The 14,457-nt window shown below is 34.6% G+C and overlaps 2 protein-coding genes across 4 annotated transcripts; one reads left to right on the top strand and one right to left on the bottom strand.

The window, feature by feature from the left end:
* The first annotated feature begins 2,727 nt into the window (after positions 1–2,727).
* On the top strand, positions 2,728–9,384 carry LOC103501993 (developmentally-regulated G-protein 2). 3 transcript variants are annotated; one of them, XR_540428.3, is made up of 13 exons: positions 2,728–2,884; positions 3,198–3,283; positions 3,426–3,493; positions 4,094–4,170; positions 4,679–4,859; positions 5,068–5,124; positions 5,981–6,055; positions 6,191–6,310; positions 7,239–7,409; positions 7,740–7,853; positions 7,952–8,122; positions 8,309–8,499; positions 9,072–9,384. XR_540428.3 is itself a non-coding variant. In XM_008465780.3 (12 exons), the coding sequence occupies exons 2-12, from the start codon at positions 3,214–3,216 to the stop codon at positions 8,402–8,404; spliced, it is 1,200 nt and encodes a 399-aa protein (XP_008464002.1). In that variant the 5' UTR covers positions 2,728–2,884; positions 3,198–3,213; the 3' UTR covers positions 8,405–8,780. The 3 variants fall into 3 exon arrangements, 2 of the variants coding, with proteins under 2 accessions (XP_008464002.1, XP_008464003.1); XM_008465780.3 differs by lacking the exon at positions 9,072–9,384 and having other exon boundaries at positions 8,309–8,780; XM_008465781.3 differs by lacking the exon at positions 9,072–9,384 and having other exon boundaries at positions 2,776–2,884; positions 3,158–3,283; positions 8,309–8,780.
* A 1-nt stretch (position 9,385) lies between these two features.
* On the bottom strand, positions 9,386–11,671 carry LOC103501994 (putative pentatricopeptide repeat-containing protein At5g37570). Its single transcript, XM_008465782.3, has 2 exons — positions 10,430–11,671; positions 9,386–10,257 (listed from the first exon to the last, which is right to left on the bottom strand). Exons 1-2 carry the CDS (start codon positions 11,472–11,474, stop codon positions 9,611–9,613), a joined length of 1,692 nt encoding a protein of 563 aa, XP_008464004.2. The 5' UTR covers positions 11,475–11,671; the 3' UTR covers positions 9,386–9,610.
* Between the last annotated feature and the right edge of the window lie 2,786 nt (positions 11,672–14,457).

The raw sequence follows: 14,457 nt of genomic DNA, 5'->3' as shown, positions 1-14,457 counted from the left end.
ATTTAATTTAGTCCAATTTAAATTATTTAGGTTGAAATTCAAGTCTCGGCTGGGTATGCGAAGAAACCCATTTGACTTACCAAAAACTTATCACTGACACTTGAGGAAAGGACCAAAAATTAGGTGGCTCAAAAGGCTTGGCGGCTCGGCTGGAAAAGAAAGGACCGGCTCGGCTTGGGCGCAGGCGCGGCTCGACTCGGGTGCAGGTGCTGCGCGCGTGCGGCTCGGTTTGCGGTAGAAGGGAGGCGCGGCTCGACTTGCAGGTGCACGCAGCGCGGCTTGATGCTCGGGCGTGGCTTGACGGCAAGGAGCGGCTGCGCGGGTCGAAGGCGCGCGTCTCTTGTTCGGGTCGGAATCGTGGATTGGCTGCGGCAGAAGGGTTGGCTCAGGTCGCGAAGGGGTGATGCGGGTCGAGTCTCCGGCTCGGGCGACGGCGTGCAGGCGGAAGAGACGTGACGCTCGGCAGGAGTTCGTTTGAGCGCGGGGCGGAGATGCGACGGGACGTGTGACGGGACGCGGTGCATGGCTTCCGGACTCGAACGGCTGGCGGCGCGGGTCGGCTGATCTGCAGGGATGTCCGACGCGGTTTTCTGGCTGAATGTGGCGCTCGGCGGCAGCGGCACTTGCTAGGTTTTTTTTTTCTTCCAAAATTTCTTTAGGTTGCTCTGTCTTTTCTTTTCCAAAAAGTTCCACTTTTAGTACACGGGTCCCAAGGCTCATTTAAGGAGAAGATAAATTCCCTCTTTCTTTTCCCTTCAATTAATTCAAAACCAACAAACTTTCTCTCTCTCCAATTAAAACTCCCAATATCTTAATTTTCAAAAATCATCTAATCACAACATCCCCTTTAAAAAAATATATCTAATCTTTTCCAACTAAAATATCACATTAGCTTAACTCAATTATTTTATCCTCAACAAACAACCTTACCAATTTAATTATCCAAATCAAAATAATTATGCCTCTAAACCTTGATTAATCACAAATCAAAATGATAAAATTCCTCAAATAAATTCGAAATTTCCATAACCACACTTAAAAATAATAATAAATGGAAATCAATTTTGTTGGGGCGTTACAATGCAAGCCATAAAGCATATGATGACTCTAGAGACCTAGACACTGAGTTTAATGCAAACTCACGTGATCTCCGAGCTTTATCATAACTGACATCAACCCCATGTTTCTTTTTTATAAAGCTTATTACATTTGTGGGGGGACATGAAGTCGTGGAATTTATATTGAATAATGTCTTCATACACTTAGATACTATCAACGAAGTTTCTTGTCTATGAGAATTCTTTACAACGTCAATAACACATTTATGAACATTGTAAAACTTCTGAACAATCCATAAAGAACTCTTCTTATAAATAGACAACCTAAGAAACCACTGACAAGAAGTGTGTTTGTAAGAAATTTTAAGAGAAGTTGATTAGAGCAGGTAGTCCTAAACTCAAAATTATGTTGAAGAGCAAACAAACAAATAACTTTCTTCAAGACATCTTTGCTGCTAAAAATTGAACCTTCTTTTATGTAGAAGTCTATAGCACACGAATCAAAATCTTCTAAGTCAATGATATTAGATGCGCAATTGAAAGTTCTTGATGAGAAAACCGAAATAGGAAAATTTGATGAACAAGATGAGACATGATCGACAACAACAGAAACATGATCAGAAGAGGAATCAGTAATAAGAGACAACAACCATAACACATTTTTGCCTTCAACAAAAATGACATTAGGATTGCTGCAACCATCACGATACAATGTAATTCGAGAAATTAAATATTCTTAAGAGCGAAAAAGATTAGATTGAATTAGATAAACAAGTTGGTTGAAAGATGTGTTCAATGGGACATGCTCTTTACTCAAATGGAAGTTGTGATAACTATTGTTTTCATCTCATCTACCATTGAACAAGACTGGTAAAAGTTTAGAATTCATGACAGTCAATTAGTTAGGAAGAGACATATTGGCTATTTTTTAAAACTTCAAATTTAAAAAATATATAAGTCATAATATGAAAACTAGTTTTAATTTGCTAATTATTAAGGGTTGAGATTCAAACAAATAAGGTTATTTTAAAATAAAATCCATGGTTGAGATTCTCTCAATTGAAAAATAATAATTCGGTTATTTTGAAATTAGTAAAATTGAATAAGATTGTTAAAACGTTGAATTAATTAGTTGAGTTCAGAGATATTAGAAAGATGTTATGATATGAGTTAAAGATGTTAAAAATGTTTTATCAATTGATTGAGTCTCGAAATATTAGGAAGATGTTATGATATGGTTGCTATATCTTTACCAAGTCGAAAATAATTATAAGTTCATAAATCCATATCACATTAATTAGAAGACGAATGATTGGAAAGGTGGGTATTTAATTTTCATTTGCTAAAAAACGGTTTTGTAATTTTCAAAAGGGTTAATTGCAAATTTAGCAATTATATTCAAAATAATTAAGTATATAGCAAAATTTGTCAAAATCTATCGATGATAGGAGTCTATCACTGATAGACCATGTAGCAAATGTTGATCTATCACTGATAAACTATAAGAGTATAGAAATCTATCACCGATAGATTTTGCTATATTTGCAATTTTTTTAAATATTGCTACATACTTAATATTTATTCTAAAAATTGCTACCTATTATAATTAACCTTCTCAAATCATGTTGCTTCATCCCTTGTTTCCCCCCCAGAAAAAAAGAGAGAGAGAGACATTTTTGAAAGAAACTGGGCCTGTTGAAAGGCCCATTACTGTTACATCTGATTCTGATAGACCTACCCGCTTCTTCTCGGTCTGGCGCTTTTCTTCTTCTTTCCCCCGCTTCTCCGTTCTTCAACCTCCACGGATCCTCGCACGGCTGATCACAGTGAGTCAAATTCAACTAATTTGCTTCCACCATTTCTTTCTTTTTCCGTTTTCATTTGTAGTTTTCTGAATTATCCATTAATAACTGTAGCTTACGGTTCATTAAATAATTGGACTTTGAACTTTAATTCGTAACTATGCTCTTCTCTATTTTTCTTTTGTTATTTTGAAAATTTATCTTTCATCTAAGCCTAGACTGCTTGGAAATTAATACTTCATTCGGACATTCATTGCTGTCGATCAACTTGCATTGTTTTGTGTTGTTTTCTTGAAGGTAAATTCTATTGAATCCTGCTCCTATTGTGGTTTTGCAGTTGAAGACGCAGAAAAATGGGAATTATTGAAAGAATTAAAGAAATCGAGGCCGAGATGGCTCGGACTCAGAAAAATAAGGCCACGGGTACTTGGCTTCATTCATTAATCTGTTCTCATCAGTGTCTTCCTTTTACGTGAGTTGTGTATATACCACAATTTGTATGTACTCTATTTTTTCTGAGTGTTCAAAATGGTCTTTTTTTTTGGATTACTTTCTCAAATCGCAGAATATCATCTTGGTCAGCTCAAGGCAAAGATAGCAAAGTTGAGGACGCAGTTGTTAGAGCCTCCAAAAGTATGGATATCTTGCTTTTCCTCCAATGTCTGCTGTTTCTTTTTCTTTTTTAGTTGTAAGCTTTGTTTAATGAGACCCGGAAGAGTGCATTTGTTTCTATCGTGGTGTATCACTTATCTGATTGGAATTTGATAATTTTCTATTCGTTCAAGTGTTTTAGCAAACAGGCAGTTGGTGCTATTAAAAGGAATTTCATCATACTACAAGTCGTTTTCTGAATAATTCACTCATTATTGACACCGAGAAGTTAATTCAAAATTTCATTCAATATGGCCTCTTTTATAATTACTCGTGCCATCCATGTTCTTCTTCTTCTTTCTCTCAAGGAAATTATAAATCCAAATCATTATAATCAAATGTTACGTATTTTTCTTGTACGGTCACTCCTATCCCAAACTTGTTCTAAATTCAGTTCATGTTGAATTACATTTTTTTAATGAAGTGTCATGTTATCAGTGTGTTTAGAATTTTCATATTACTGATTTTCTTCTGTGCTAAATTTGATAAGATGCTCCTGGATATTTCTTCTTGGCCCCCTTGTATGTTGGGATTTGTGAAAAATGGCTTTCATATTTATCATTTTTAACTTGATGCATTCAGGGTTCAAGTGGAGGTGGAGAGGGTTTTGAAGTTACAAAATATGGCCACGGGCGTGTTGCACTCATAGGATTTCCAAGGTTTTTCCTATTCTTTTGCGATAGTTATTTCTCTTAGTCTTAGAACTGTAGAAAAGATATACTTTAATTTGATATGGAAGGAGACACTAGTTTTGGGGCTCTGAACAAAAAGTTTACGACAAGAACTTTTGAACCTATATGCTCAGTCTGGCAGATACTTGTCTACAAACCATGTTAGCCTTTTTAGTTTTTATCTTCTTTTCTTTTGAGTTTTGAAAATATACAAGAGTTTTGTGCACGTCGTCCTTGCGAGACTTATACCAATCTTTGTTGCTCGACTCCAATTTCATCAGATGTTCTCCTCGAAGGAAGTTATATGTAACTAGTTATTATCATTATTATTATTTAAAATTAATGTGGTCGTCAAATTTTATTAAAATTGAATTGCAGGCTCCGTAATGCCTTGTATTTGTTACTTATTAAGCAAACCTGGTCTATTCATCTATAGAATAACATTGTTTTAGTATAAAAGGAATCAATCTGACAAGTCTCCTTTTTCCTTTTGTAGTGTGGGGAAGTCCACACTTTTAACAATGTTGACAGGCACTCAATCGGAAGCTGCCTCCTATGAGTTTACAACGCTGACTTGCATCCCTGGGATCATACACTACAATGATACCAAAATTCAGCTGCTTGATCTTCCTGGAATTATTGAAGGTGCGTCTGAAGGAAAGGGGCGTGGTAGACAGGTAAGCTAGTTTCTTATTTTTCTGTTGTACATTTATAGGACACTAACCATTTTTAGGTGTTATAATCTCATGTTTTGTTTATTTTATTTGAAGATTCATTTTTTATAGTTCTTTTGTTTTAGCTACTCAGACCACTTTCCTTTTAAGTTTTAACTATCCGATATATTGGGTATTATGGATGCTAAAGTTGTTTGAATTTTATTTACAGGTTATTGCTGTTTCCAAGTCTTCAGACTTAGTCTTGATGGTTCTTGATGCCTCAAAAGTAAGTTTTAACATCTATATTGCTTTGATGTGCGTTCTGTTATAATCAAACCTTCTTGTATATGTCAAATCAAAATTAAGGCTCTATGTTTGAATTTGTCCGATTGCATTAGATAGCCTCATACCTCGGTGTTATCTTCCCAGGATTTGTTTTCTTCACAGACACACCCATTTTTCTAATCATGATACTCTAGAGGTTATCAGGTGGTTAGTTTAAGGAGAGGGGTTGTTAGAATTTTGAACTGTCTCACGTTTGAGGGGTTCACTTGGCGTTCTTTTTGCTATTTGCTTTGTACCCTTTCTCCTACACAGGGAGCCTTAATACACAATGCATTGGTGTTATAATTTATTGGATGTGTTTGCTGTTGCGTGCTGCGTGCTGCAATTACTTTTGTACTCTTTCTTATTCATGTTAGTTCTAGTTCATTTCTCTATTCATGGTAGCTTAGTTTATTTGCAGGAACCATTTGAAAGCCCAATATCAATTCTCATATTTTCTAGTCATATATTCTTTCATAGTTATTGTTAAGAGATGCTCCCTCCCAATGCGCATGCATCTCTTCACAAGCAATTTTTTCCTGATATGCTGGATCCCTTCCTGGGCCAATATTTTGCTTTTAAACTTTTTACTCATACTGTGGTGATTGGGTACTTTAATGTCAGTCATTAACTATTTGATAATGATAAGCAACAAATGCTACGTTTTTGAATGATTATTTAATATTATTTGCACTTCTACTGTTATATGAAGTTCACGAGCACTTTCTGTAGTATATTTATTGTAATTTAGTTCTTACTTTCGTATGGGAATAATTTAAGCCAACTTTTTCGTGACACTATTTCTTTGTAATCTTTAGAGTGAGGGCCATCGCCAGATTCTAACAAGAGAGTTGGAAGCAGTAGGTTTGCGTTTGAACAAGAGACCACCTCAAGTAAATTTTTGGCTTTGCTAGTTTCTTTACTGGTTTTCCTATTTTCTACTTCAATTTTGCTTCTTCTCATTCATCCATGTTGGCCATTTAATCTGTTAGCACTTCAATTTTATGGGATTTAATTCTTATGTGCAGATATATTTCAAGAAGAAAAAAACTGGTGGTATTTCATTTAATAGTACCCTTCCTTTAACTCATGTTGACGAGAAGCTGTGCTATCAAATTCTACACGAGTACAAAATTCACAATGCAGAGGTATAGCTTCCACCTGAACGTAGGTTACTGGTTTTCACTCTTAATTTCTAATCTATATTCCTTTTATTGGTACCTTCATTTGATGGCCAAAGCATCAATGATTACTTCCTTTAATATTGTCAAAGAAGTAAAATATGCCTTTTAACTGTGTAAGAGATACTAAAAAACACACTACTCAAGAACAAACAAATATGGAAAGTATATAGAAATGTAAGCTTCAATATCACAAGAACAAGTAACCTCTAGCCTTTCGAGAGTGCTAGACTCTCCTAAATTCCTACTCACGGAAATTCACTTCGAAATTCTTCACACTTTGCTCTCAACACAAACCCTCTATTTATAATAAAAAGCCCCAACAATCTTACTATTGAATTACTAATATGCCCCTTCCACTAATCCTACTAATGTTCTATTACTAACCCCATATATATTTCTAACTAGGTCTCTTACATAAGCTAAGTTCATATTTGAATACTTTTTAATTTGAACTTACATTTAAGGAAGTTGTCTGCTAGTATCCATGGCACCAGGTGGATTCATCCATTCTTGCACTCTCCCATGAAAAATTTCTTATTGCTTTCCATTGTAGCAGGTAAAATTAAAATTGATTGTATAGCAATCAGCTTGATAAAGTTGATTGTACTAACTAGAGTTCATCTCAAAATTTGTAAATAGACACTTTATTTCACTTCGTAATTTTTCCCTTGATTCCCATTTGGAGCCCAAGGATCACCTCTGACGTTCTAACTTTTAAGTATTTGGAGGTTGACCTTTTTGTTTACGAAGGGTCAAGTAGCATATGTGCACAAATTATTTTCTGTCTTCTACATGATCTTTTTTCCTGCATAGATAGAGGATCTTAGATTAGTTTTCGCCACTCTTTCTATATTTGACATATCAAGGTGGCCACTATATTGATTTCTTTCAGGTACTCTTTCGAGAGGATGCCACGGTTGATGATCTTATTGATGTAATTGAGGGGAACCGCAAGTACATGAAGTGTGTATATGTCTACAACAAGATTGATGTAGTTGGTATCGACGACGTAGACAAGTTAGCCCGTCAGCCCAATTCAGTTGTCATTAGTTGTAATCTCAAGGTATGTTCTATCATTTCAGTTGCCACCGAGTTTGAGTGGAGACTTTAATGTCTGCCTTTGATATCCTGTTGGACCTACTGACACATCTTGCATTCTCGCGCTTGAAAATCTTCCTGTAGCGTTCGATCTTTTTTGGTTTTCTCTAATCTTCTATTTGTTTATGTAATAAAATATTACCCAAGGGCAGAAACCTGTAGTTAAGATGCATTCACACCACATGTCTGTTGTGAATTCAAGGTAGTCTAAGCAGTAAATATGTTGTTTAAATGTAGCTTGCCAGTCTATATGTATTTTACTATAATGAATCTCTCTTTTCTGTTATTTGGACAGTTGAACTTAGACAGACTACTATCTCGGATGTGGGAGGAGATGGGCCTTGTTAGGGTTTATACCAAGCCTCAAGGGCAGCAACCTGATTTCTCAGATCCAGTTGTTCTTTCTGCTGTATGTCTTACACTCCCTTTTCCCTTCTAAAATCATTTATTAATATATTTGTTTTAATCTTCTCTTTTTTTGCCATTGCTCCATGAATGTAATTTTAGGATAGAGGTGGCTGTACAGTGGAGGATTTCTGCAATCATATCCACAGGAGTTTGGTTAAAGATGTCAAATACGTGCTTGTATGGGGTACAAGTGCCAGGCATTATCCCCAGCATTGTGGCCTTGGTCATGTTCTTAATGACGAGGATGTGGTTCAGATTGTTAAGAAAAAGGTACAGAATGTTGTTTGTCTTAGCTAATTTAACTGGGAACGGGTCATAGTGTAATTATTCAAGCATTTTGGGACCTACAACATAGTTACCTAACTCCTCATTTTTCATTTGACTATTATATTAAAGATTTTATTTATTCATGCATCTTGGGTGCGTATATGACACAATGCAATTTGAATTTTTCAGGAAAAGGAAGAGGGAGGAAGAGGTCGTTTCAAGTCGCATACAACTGGTCCAGCTCGAATATCCGACAGAGAAAAGAAGGCTCCTTTAAAGACATAATTACAGCATGTGATGATAAGTTAATCTGGAGTGGAGTGTTTGTTTGAAGCTTGATGCAGAGCTCTACTATTCGCTGAAGATGTGTGACATATCCGGTTAGTTTTATGTCCCAGTCAACCAACGAAGATTCTGATTTGAGATTATATTGTTGCTTTTCACTGGGCCCTGCTCATCATCGACAAAACTTTCTTAGACCACAATGTATAATTGGAAGTTATTGATAAGAAATCCGTTGTATTTTAGATGTTAAGATGTACTAGAACTACAATTTATGCCCTTTTCTTAAAAGTTATGAATTATATGAAAGATATGCCAAAAGTTTTATATTTTGGCTCGATGAAATTTGGTTGGAATTTGAACCACCCATTTGATATTACTGTCTTAGCTTGCCAGTTTGTGCTCTTATTTCAATGCAGTTATAATATATTGATATAAGCCATCCCTAATTCTTGCCAATTTCTTGACTTTGATTGAAATTTTGGTTTGTTGTTGAAGTTGATTCCACCTTATTCTCCTTCAGTTAAAGTTTAGCTTGATGGTTTGGTCCAGGAAATGAACTATTATTTGTGGATTTCTGTGTTTTGCCTTTAAGAAGTCTTTTTATCTTTTATTTATTTAGTCGTTACAAGCTTGAAAGCGGCAGTTTAAAAGTTGGTTTGCTTTGCAGTTTGGTCCTCTTACTTTTGTTTGAAAGAACTGCCTTCCGTGTCTGCTCAATGGTCGTCTTCAGTTGGCGTCGGCTGTGAAGTTTTTATGTTCTCCAACTTTGGTTTCTTTTCTGGAGGTTTTAAGTGTTTGGTTTTTGGTCTATTCTCTTTGTATTGGAATATTATTGTCTACTTTTGTTTTTCTCAGTTTCTCTTTCCTTTTTTTTTTTTTTTAAGGTTATTATATTTTTAGCATTAGTCTCTTTTTCGTTGAAAAAGTATGGTTCCTCTACCAATTATATATATATATATAGTGATATAAGAAATTAACCACTTTTACAGAGTTCCGAAGAGCGGGCTTGGATTAGCTAATCATCAGTAGAATCATTTGTTCTTTTGGCATAAATTACAATCAGATTGTTACCATTAAAGTTTAAATTACATATGTCGTCTTATATTGAGCTTACTAATTACATAATTTTTCCACTAATTGACTTGCCATACTCATATGCACAAACACTAAGAACGCCTAATTAGTTAAGAACGCCAGTTTCCATTTTCATGAAGATCTTGAAACCCAGCAATATCCAGGAAATTTTCTGATTCCTCTTTCAACCATCATCTTCCTAACCTTCTCTGCTTCATTCCATTCCTTCATCTGAGCATATGTATTCGCCAAAAGTACGTAATTTCCAGTATTCTCAGGTTCCATTTCAAATAGATGTTTAGCAGCAATCTCCCCCACCTCCAAATTACCATGGATCTTGCAAGCTCCTAGCAATGACCCCCATGTTTTAGCATCAATTTCCCTCGCTCCCTTAATAATATTGTATGCCATTTCAACCTCACCAGCTCTGCCAAGGAGATCGACCATGCAGGCATAATGACCCTTCTGTGGCTCAATGCCAAAACCCTTCCTCATAAGTTCAAAATACTTGCATCCTTGTTCAATCAACCCTGCATGGGCACATGCATTTAGTGCGCCAATGAAACAAATTTGATTTGGCTTTATGCCTTCTTCTTCCATCTTGGAGAACAAATCCAAGGCTTCTTTGGCTTTTCCATGGTCAGCCAGGGCTATGATCAACGTACTATAAGTTACAACATCTCTATCCTTCATTCTATTGAATTCTTCTTGTGCCTTTTCAATATTACCAAACTTCGAATGCTTGTGGATCAATGCATTGGAGACAAATAGAGTCCGATCTGCAATTGAAACATGTACGGAAAGCCAATTAAGTGTTAGAATTTGGATTTTAATTCAATCCTCTTGCTTGATTCTATATCCTATCATATTAGTTAAACTTAAGTCGTCTTTAGAGATTTAATGTGCTTGTATAGAAGCCTTTGACTCTGAATATAACTGTACCGAACTTACCACAGCACCCTTCATCAACCTGGTCAATCAATTTGCTCGCCATCTCAACATCCCCAAGTTGAACACAAGCGGATATTGCTCCTACAATTGCTACCTCGTTGGTTCCCAAATTTTCTTCTTTCATTTGCTTGTACATGTCAATGGCCTCCTTTGCATACCCATTTTGAGAATAACAAGCCACCATTGCGGCACAACACGATGAATCTGGTACCAGTATTCCACCAAAAATCCTTTCGGCTTCTGCTACATCGCCACACCTCCCATATCCTGCTATCATGGCAAGCTGTGAAACTGGATTTTTCTCTAGCATTGCATCATATAACAGCTTTGCAGCTTTCATGTTGCCGCAGTTGGCATACCCAGCCACCATAGTTGTCCAAGAGAATGAATTCCGCTCCTCCATTTTATCAAACAACTCTTGTGCATCATCCATCATTCCCAGCTTAGAATACCCACGAATCATAGAAGTCCAAGCAACAATATCCTTATCATCTATTGCAACAAACAGACTCTTAGCATCCGATATGAATCCACATTTAGCATACATATCCATCAGCGAAGTTAGCACGATCTTGTTAGTTAAGAAACCCAACTGAATTACCCTAGCGTGAACTTGTCTTCCTAAATATAGCACAGGTATACGAGCGGAGGCTGAGAGCACCGATGAAAAGGTGAACTCGGATTCCAGAATGCCTGCCTTGTGCATTCTAGCATACAAGGATATGGACTGGCCAAAATGGTAATGGTGAAGACAATAGCTAATGAGAGAGTTCCAAGTGAAGTGATTTGTACAGTTGGGTATTTGGTCGAACAGGTGGCGGGCGTAGAAGTGATTGTCAGATGGAAACCGAAGCAGGCGGGTGAGTAACTTGGGGAAGAGAGGGGGGAGATGTAGGGATTTGGATGGGAACTTGATAAGAAGGCAGTGAATTTGTTTGAGTTGAATGGGATTTTGGGAAAAGTTGATGCATTGGGTGATGGTGGATGAATTTATGGGACACCAGGTGAGGTTGTTTGGGAGTGGTCGATGAAAGTAGGCGCTCATCTCATACTCATAGAAGAAGCTCACAAATAAGGAGTCTTCTTTATTAGGGGATAGGATTGAAGGAAATAAAAGAATGAAAGCATGTATTTGATGAAGAAGATGAAGAAGAAGAAGGAAGAGCTACCCGTGTCTCCATGCACGCTGAGGGAACTCACCTTCATCTTTGTCCAATCCAACAGTAAACCATTGTAATTAATTTTTTTAATTGAAAGGGATAGATATATATATCATATAGGTCAAAAGAATCAAATAATACTCAGTTAAATCATACCTCCAAATTTTCATAAATCTAACAAATACCTCAAATATTTACGGCCTATATAATAAAACCTATGAAGTTACTCAATTTTTTAAACATTCCAGGTTTGCCATTCTGTTTTCTTTTCCTCTTCGCTGCGATTTTTTCTATCGTTTTTCTTCTTTTCTTCTTCTTTTTTTTCAAATTGTTATTTGGTTGTTCAATATCGTGTAGACTTTAAGTAAACATCGTTCAGATTTGGTTACCAAATCTAAACGATCGTGTATAAAAAATCTTGAAAAAATCGTTTAGATTGGGGTAGTCAAATATAAATGATAGTGCAAAAAAAAATCGTTTAACCAAATCTAAAACAAAAAAATCTTGAAAAATTAAATGGTCGTGTACCAAAAGTAACTTGAAGAAATTCGTTTAGTCAAATCTAAGCGATCGTGTAACCAGATCTAAACAATTGTGTAATCAAATTAAATGATCGTGTAACCAAATTAAATAATAAAATTAAAAATTAAATCTTTTAGATTTGGCTATCAAAATCTAAACGAACAAATCTAAACGATCATGTACCAAACAATAGTCAAATCTAAACTATCGTATGCCAAATATATTACATGCATTATTGACGACGTGGTTGATAGAGCATTTTTTGTATTTTCTATTGTGGGCATGTGGACTTTTTCCATATTCAAAATTGTTTTATAGAGTGTAAATACTTTGTCGGTTTCGTTATATTTTTTTAAAAGACTCATAGGATTAAATACAAGATATATATCATACTTGAATAATTAATTGAAATTTGAAATTTGAATGAGAATGAGTATTAAGATTAAATTTATGGAAAAAAGAAAAAGGTTAAAATATAGATATAAAAAATGTTAGAACGTTTATGAAATGCATCTGTGAGCGGTGAGGTGGCTTAAATCCCTCCAAACTTTCCAAATTTAAATAGAAAGAAGGCTCATCCGCCCACCTCTTTGCATTCTTCATTAAAACTAGCAGCAGTTACAAAAATAATGAACTACAAAACACTATCATATTTTCAATATAACTAAAGCCCTTATACACAACTCAACCTACATAATTAATTATCTATTCTTTATAATACCTCTTCTCCTGTTTTACTAAAAAAAAAAAAAAAAAAAAATGATTTTGACTTAAGTTGACGTACAAAATCATAAATACTAAAACAAAATAATGTTAGAAATCATTTAATATGAAGCCTCTAATTTTCAACAGAGTTGAGAAAGGGTTAAGATAAAATAAAATTTGATTATTTGAAAAAGAAAGGCGGGAGGGAATTCGGAAAGGAAACCAAAACAATAATAATAATAATAATAATAATAATAATAATAATAATAATAACAATACGGAGATCTTGAGTGGGCACACGTGTGGATGGGTGACACTTGTTACAATTTAAATGGGCCCAGCCCATCACGTGCAATGGTGGAATCTCACTAATGGGCTCCCAAACTCCAAATCCAAATCTTCAACGCTTCCTTCAATTCCCAGTGTTTTTGTGGGCCCAAACTCCCCCACTTGAGCCCACTGAGTTTCAATCAATCATATTTTTATTACCAAAGCATTATATCTCTTATAAATATTAAATACAATCATACTATTACCTACTTTATATTACACACATCATACAATAACAAATCATTTCAAACCATAAAAAAATTCATTGTTTCCTCAAAATACCATTTTTATTCTTTTAATACAACTTAAATTTACCATCTATTGCTTGTTTAATCTTGATTTTCTTTTTCTATTAAAAATATATGTTAAATGTTTTCACTTTAAATTTTGGATACATAGTTTTCATTGAAAATTACAATACTAAAATATTTATTGTTCTTGGAGCATAGTTGGCCTAATTATCATATTAAAAGTTGATGATAATTTTAATAAAAGTTGATGATAGTGTAAGATTGAATTTTCTCCCTTACTTCAAATGGAAGTTTAGCTAAACTTTTTTGTGTAAACTAGAGCGTCTCATCATCTAAGTGAATTTGACTTTCAAATATATCAATTCTTTGGGCATACTTTATTATCATTTAATCATTGTATTTCATCCATTGTTTTATCAAGTTTCAAAATATAACAAACCCTTTATCATTGACTTTATACATTCAAAATCTAATTATATATATATATATATATATATATATATATATATATATATATATATATATATATATATATATATATATAAAAGAATTTGGACTAAAACAGTTTCTAACTAGAGCTAATTTTCAGAAGTATAAAAACTGAAAATAAAATGACGTAGATCATCTTTAAGTTAGCAAATCAAAAATTGAAATATAAATCGTATAAATATATATTTGGTAGAGCTAATGTTTTATTATCGTGATTGATTTTTTTTTTTTTTTATAGTACAACAAATGGGGTATACATATAAAAATGATATTTGAATCGAAAAAAAATAACATACATCAATTATCACTAAGTTATAGGAGGATGGTGGAGGTGTTGTTATGTTCACGTGCATGGTATACCTATAATATATCAAAATGTTTTGAGATGTTTCCATTAAAGAACACTTATTTCGTTGTGTCTCTCTCACTCAACTACACTACCAAATTCCATTCACCCTTTAGAACAAATTTCTTCTAATATTATTTTCACATGTCATGCAATTATTAAAGAAAATAAATGAGTTGTATGCCATTTTTCTTTATCATCCACTACTAATGTTTTCTCCACCAA

This window comes from Cucumis melo, chromosome 4 (genome assembly GCF_025177605.1).
Source record: "Cucumis melo cultivar AY chromosome 4, USDA_Cmelo_AY_1.0, whole genome shotgun sequence".
In the NCBI taxonomy this organism is placed as follows: domain Eukaryota; kingdom Viridiplantae; phylum Streptophyta; class Magnoliopsida; order Cucurbitales; family Cucurbitaceae; genus Cucumis; species Cucumis melo.
Note: the sequence above shows the minus strand (reverse complement) of the source record. Positions and strands in the feature narration are given on the sequence as shown.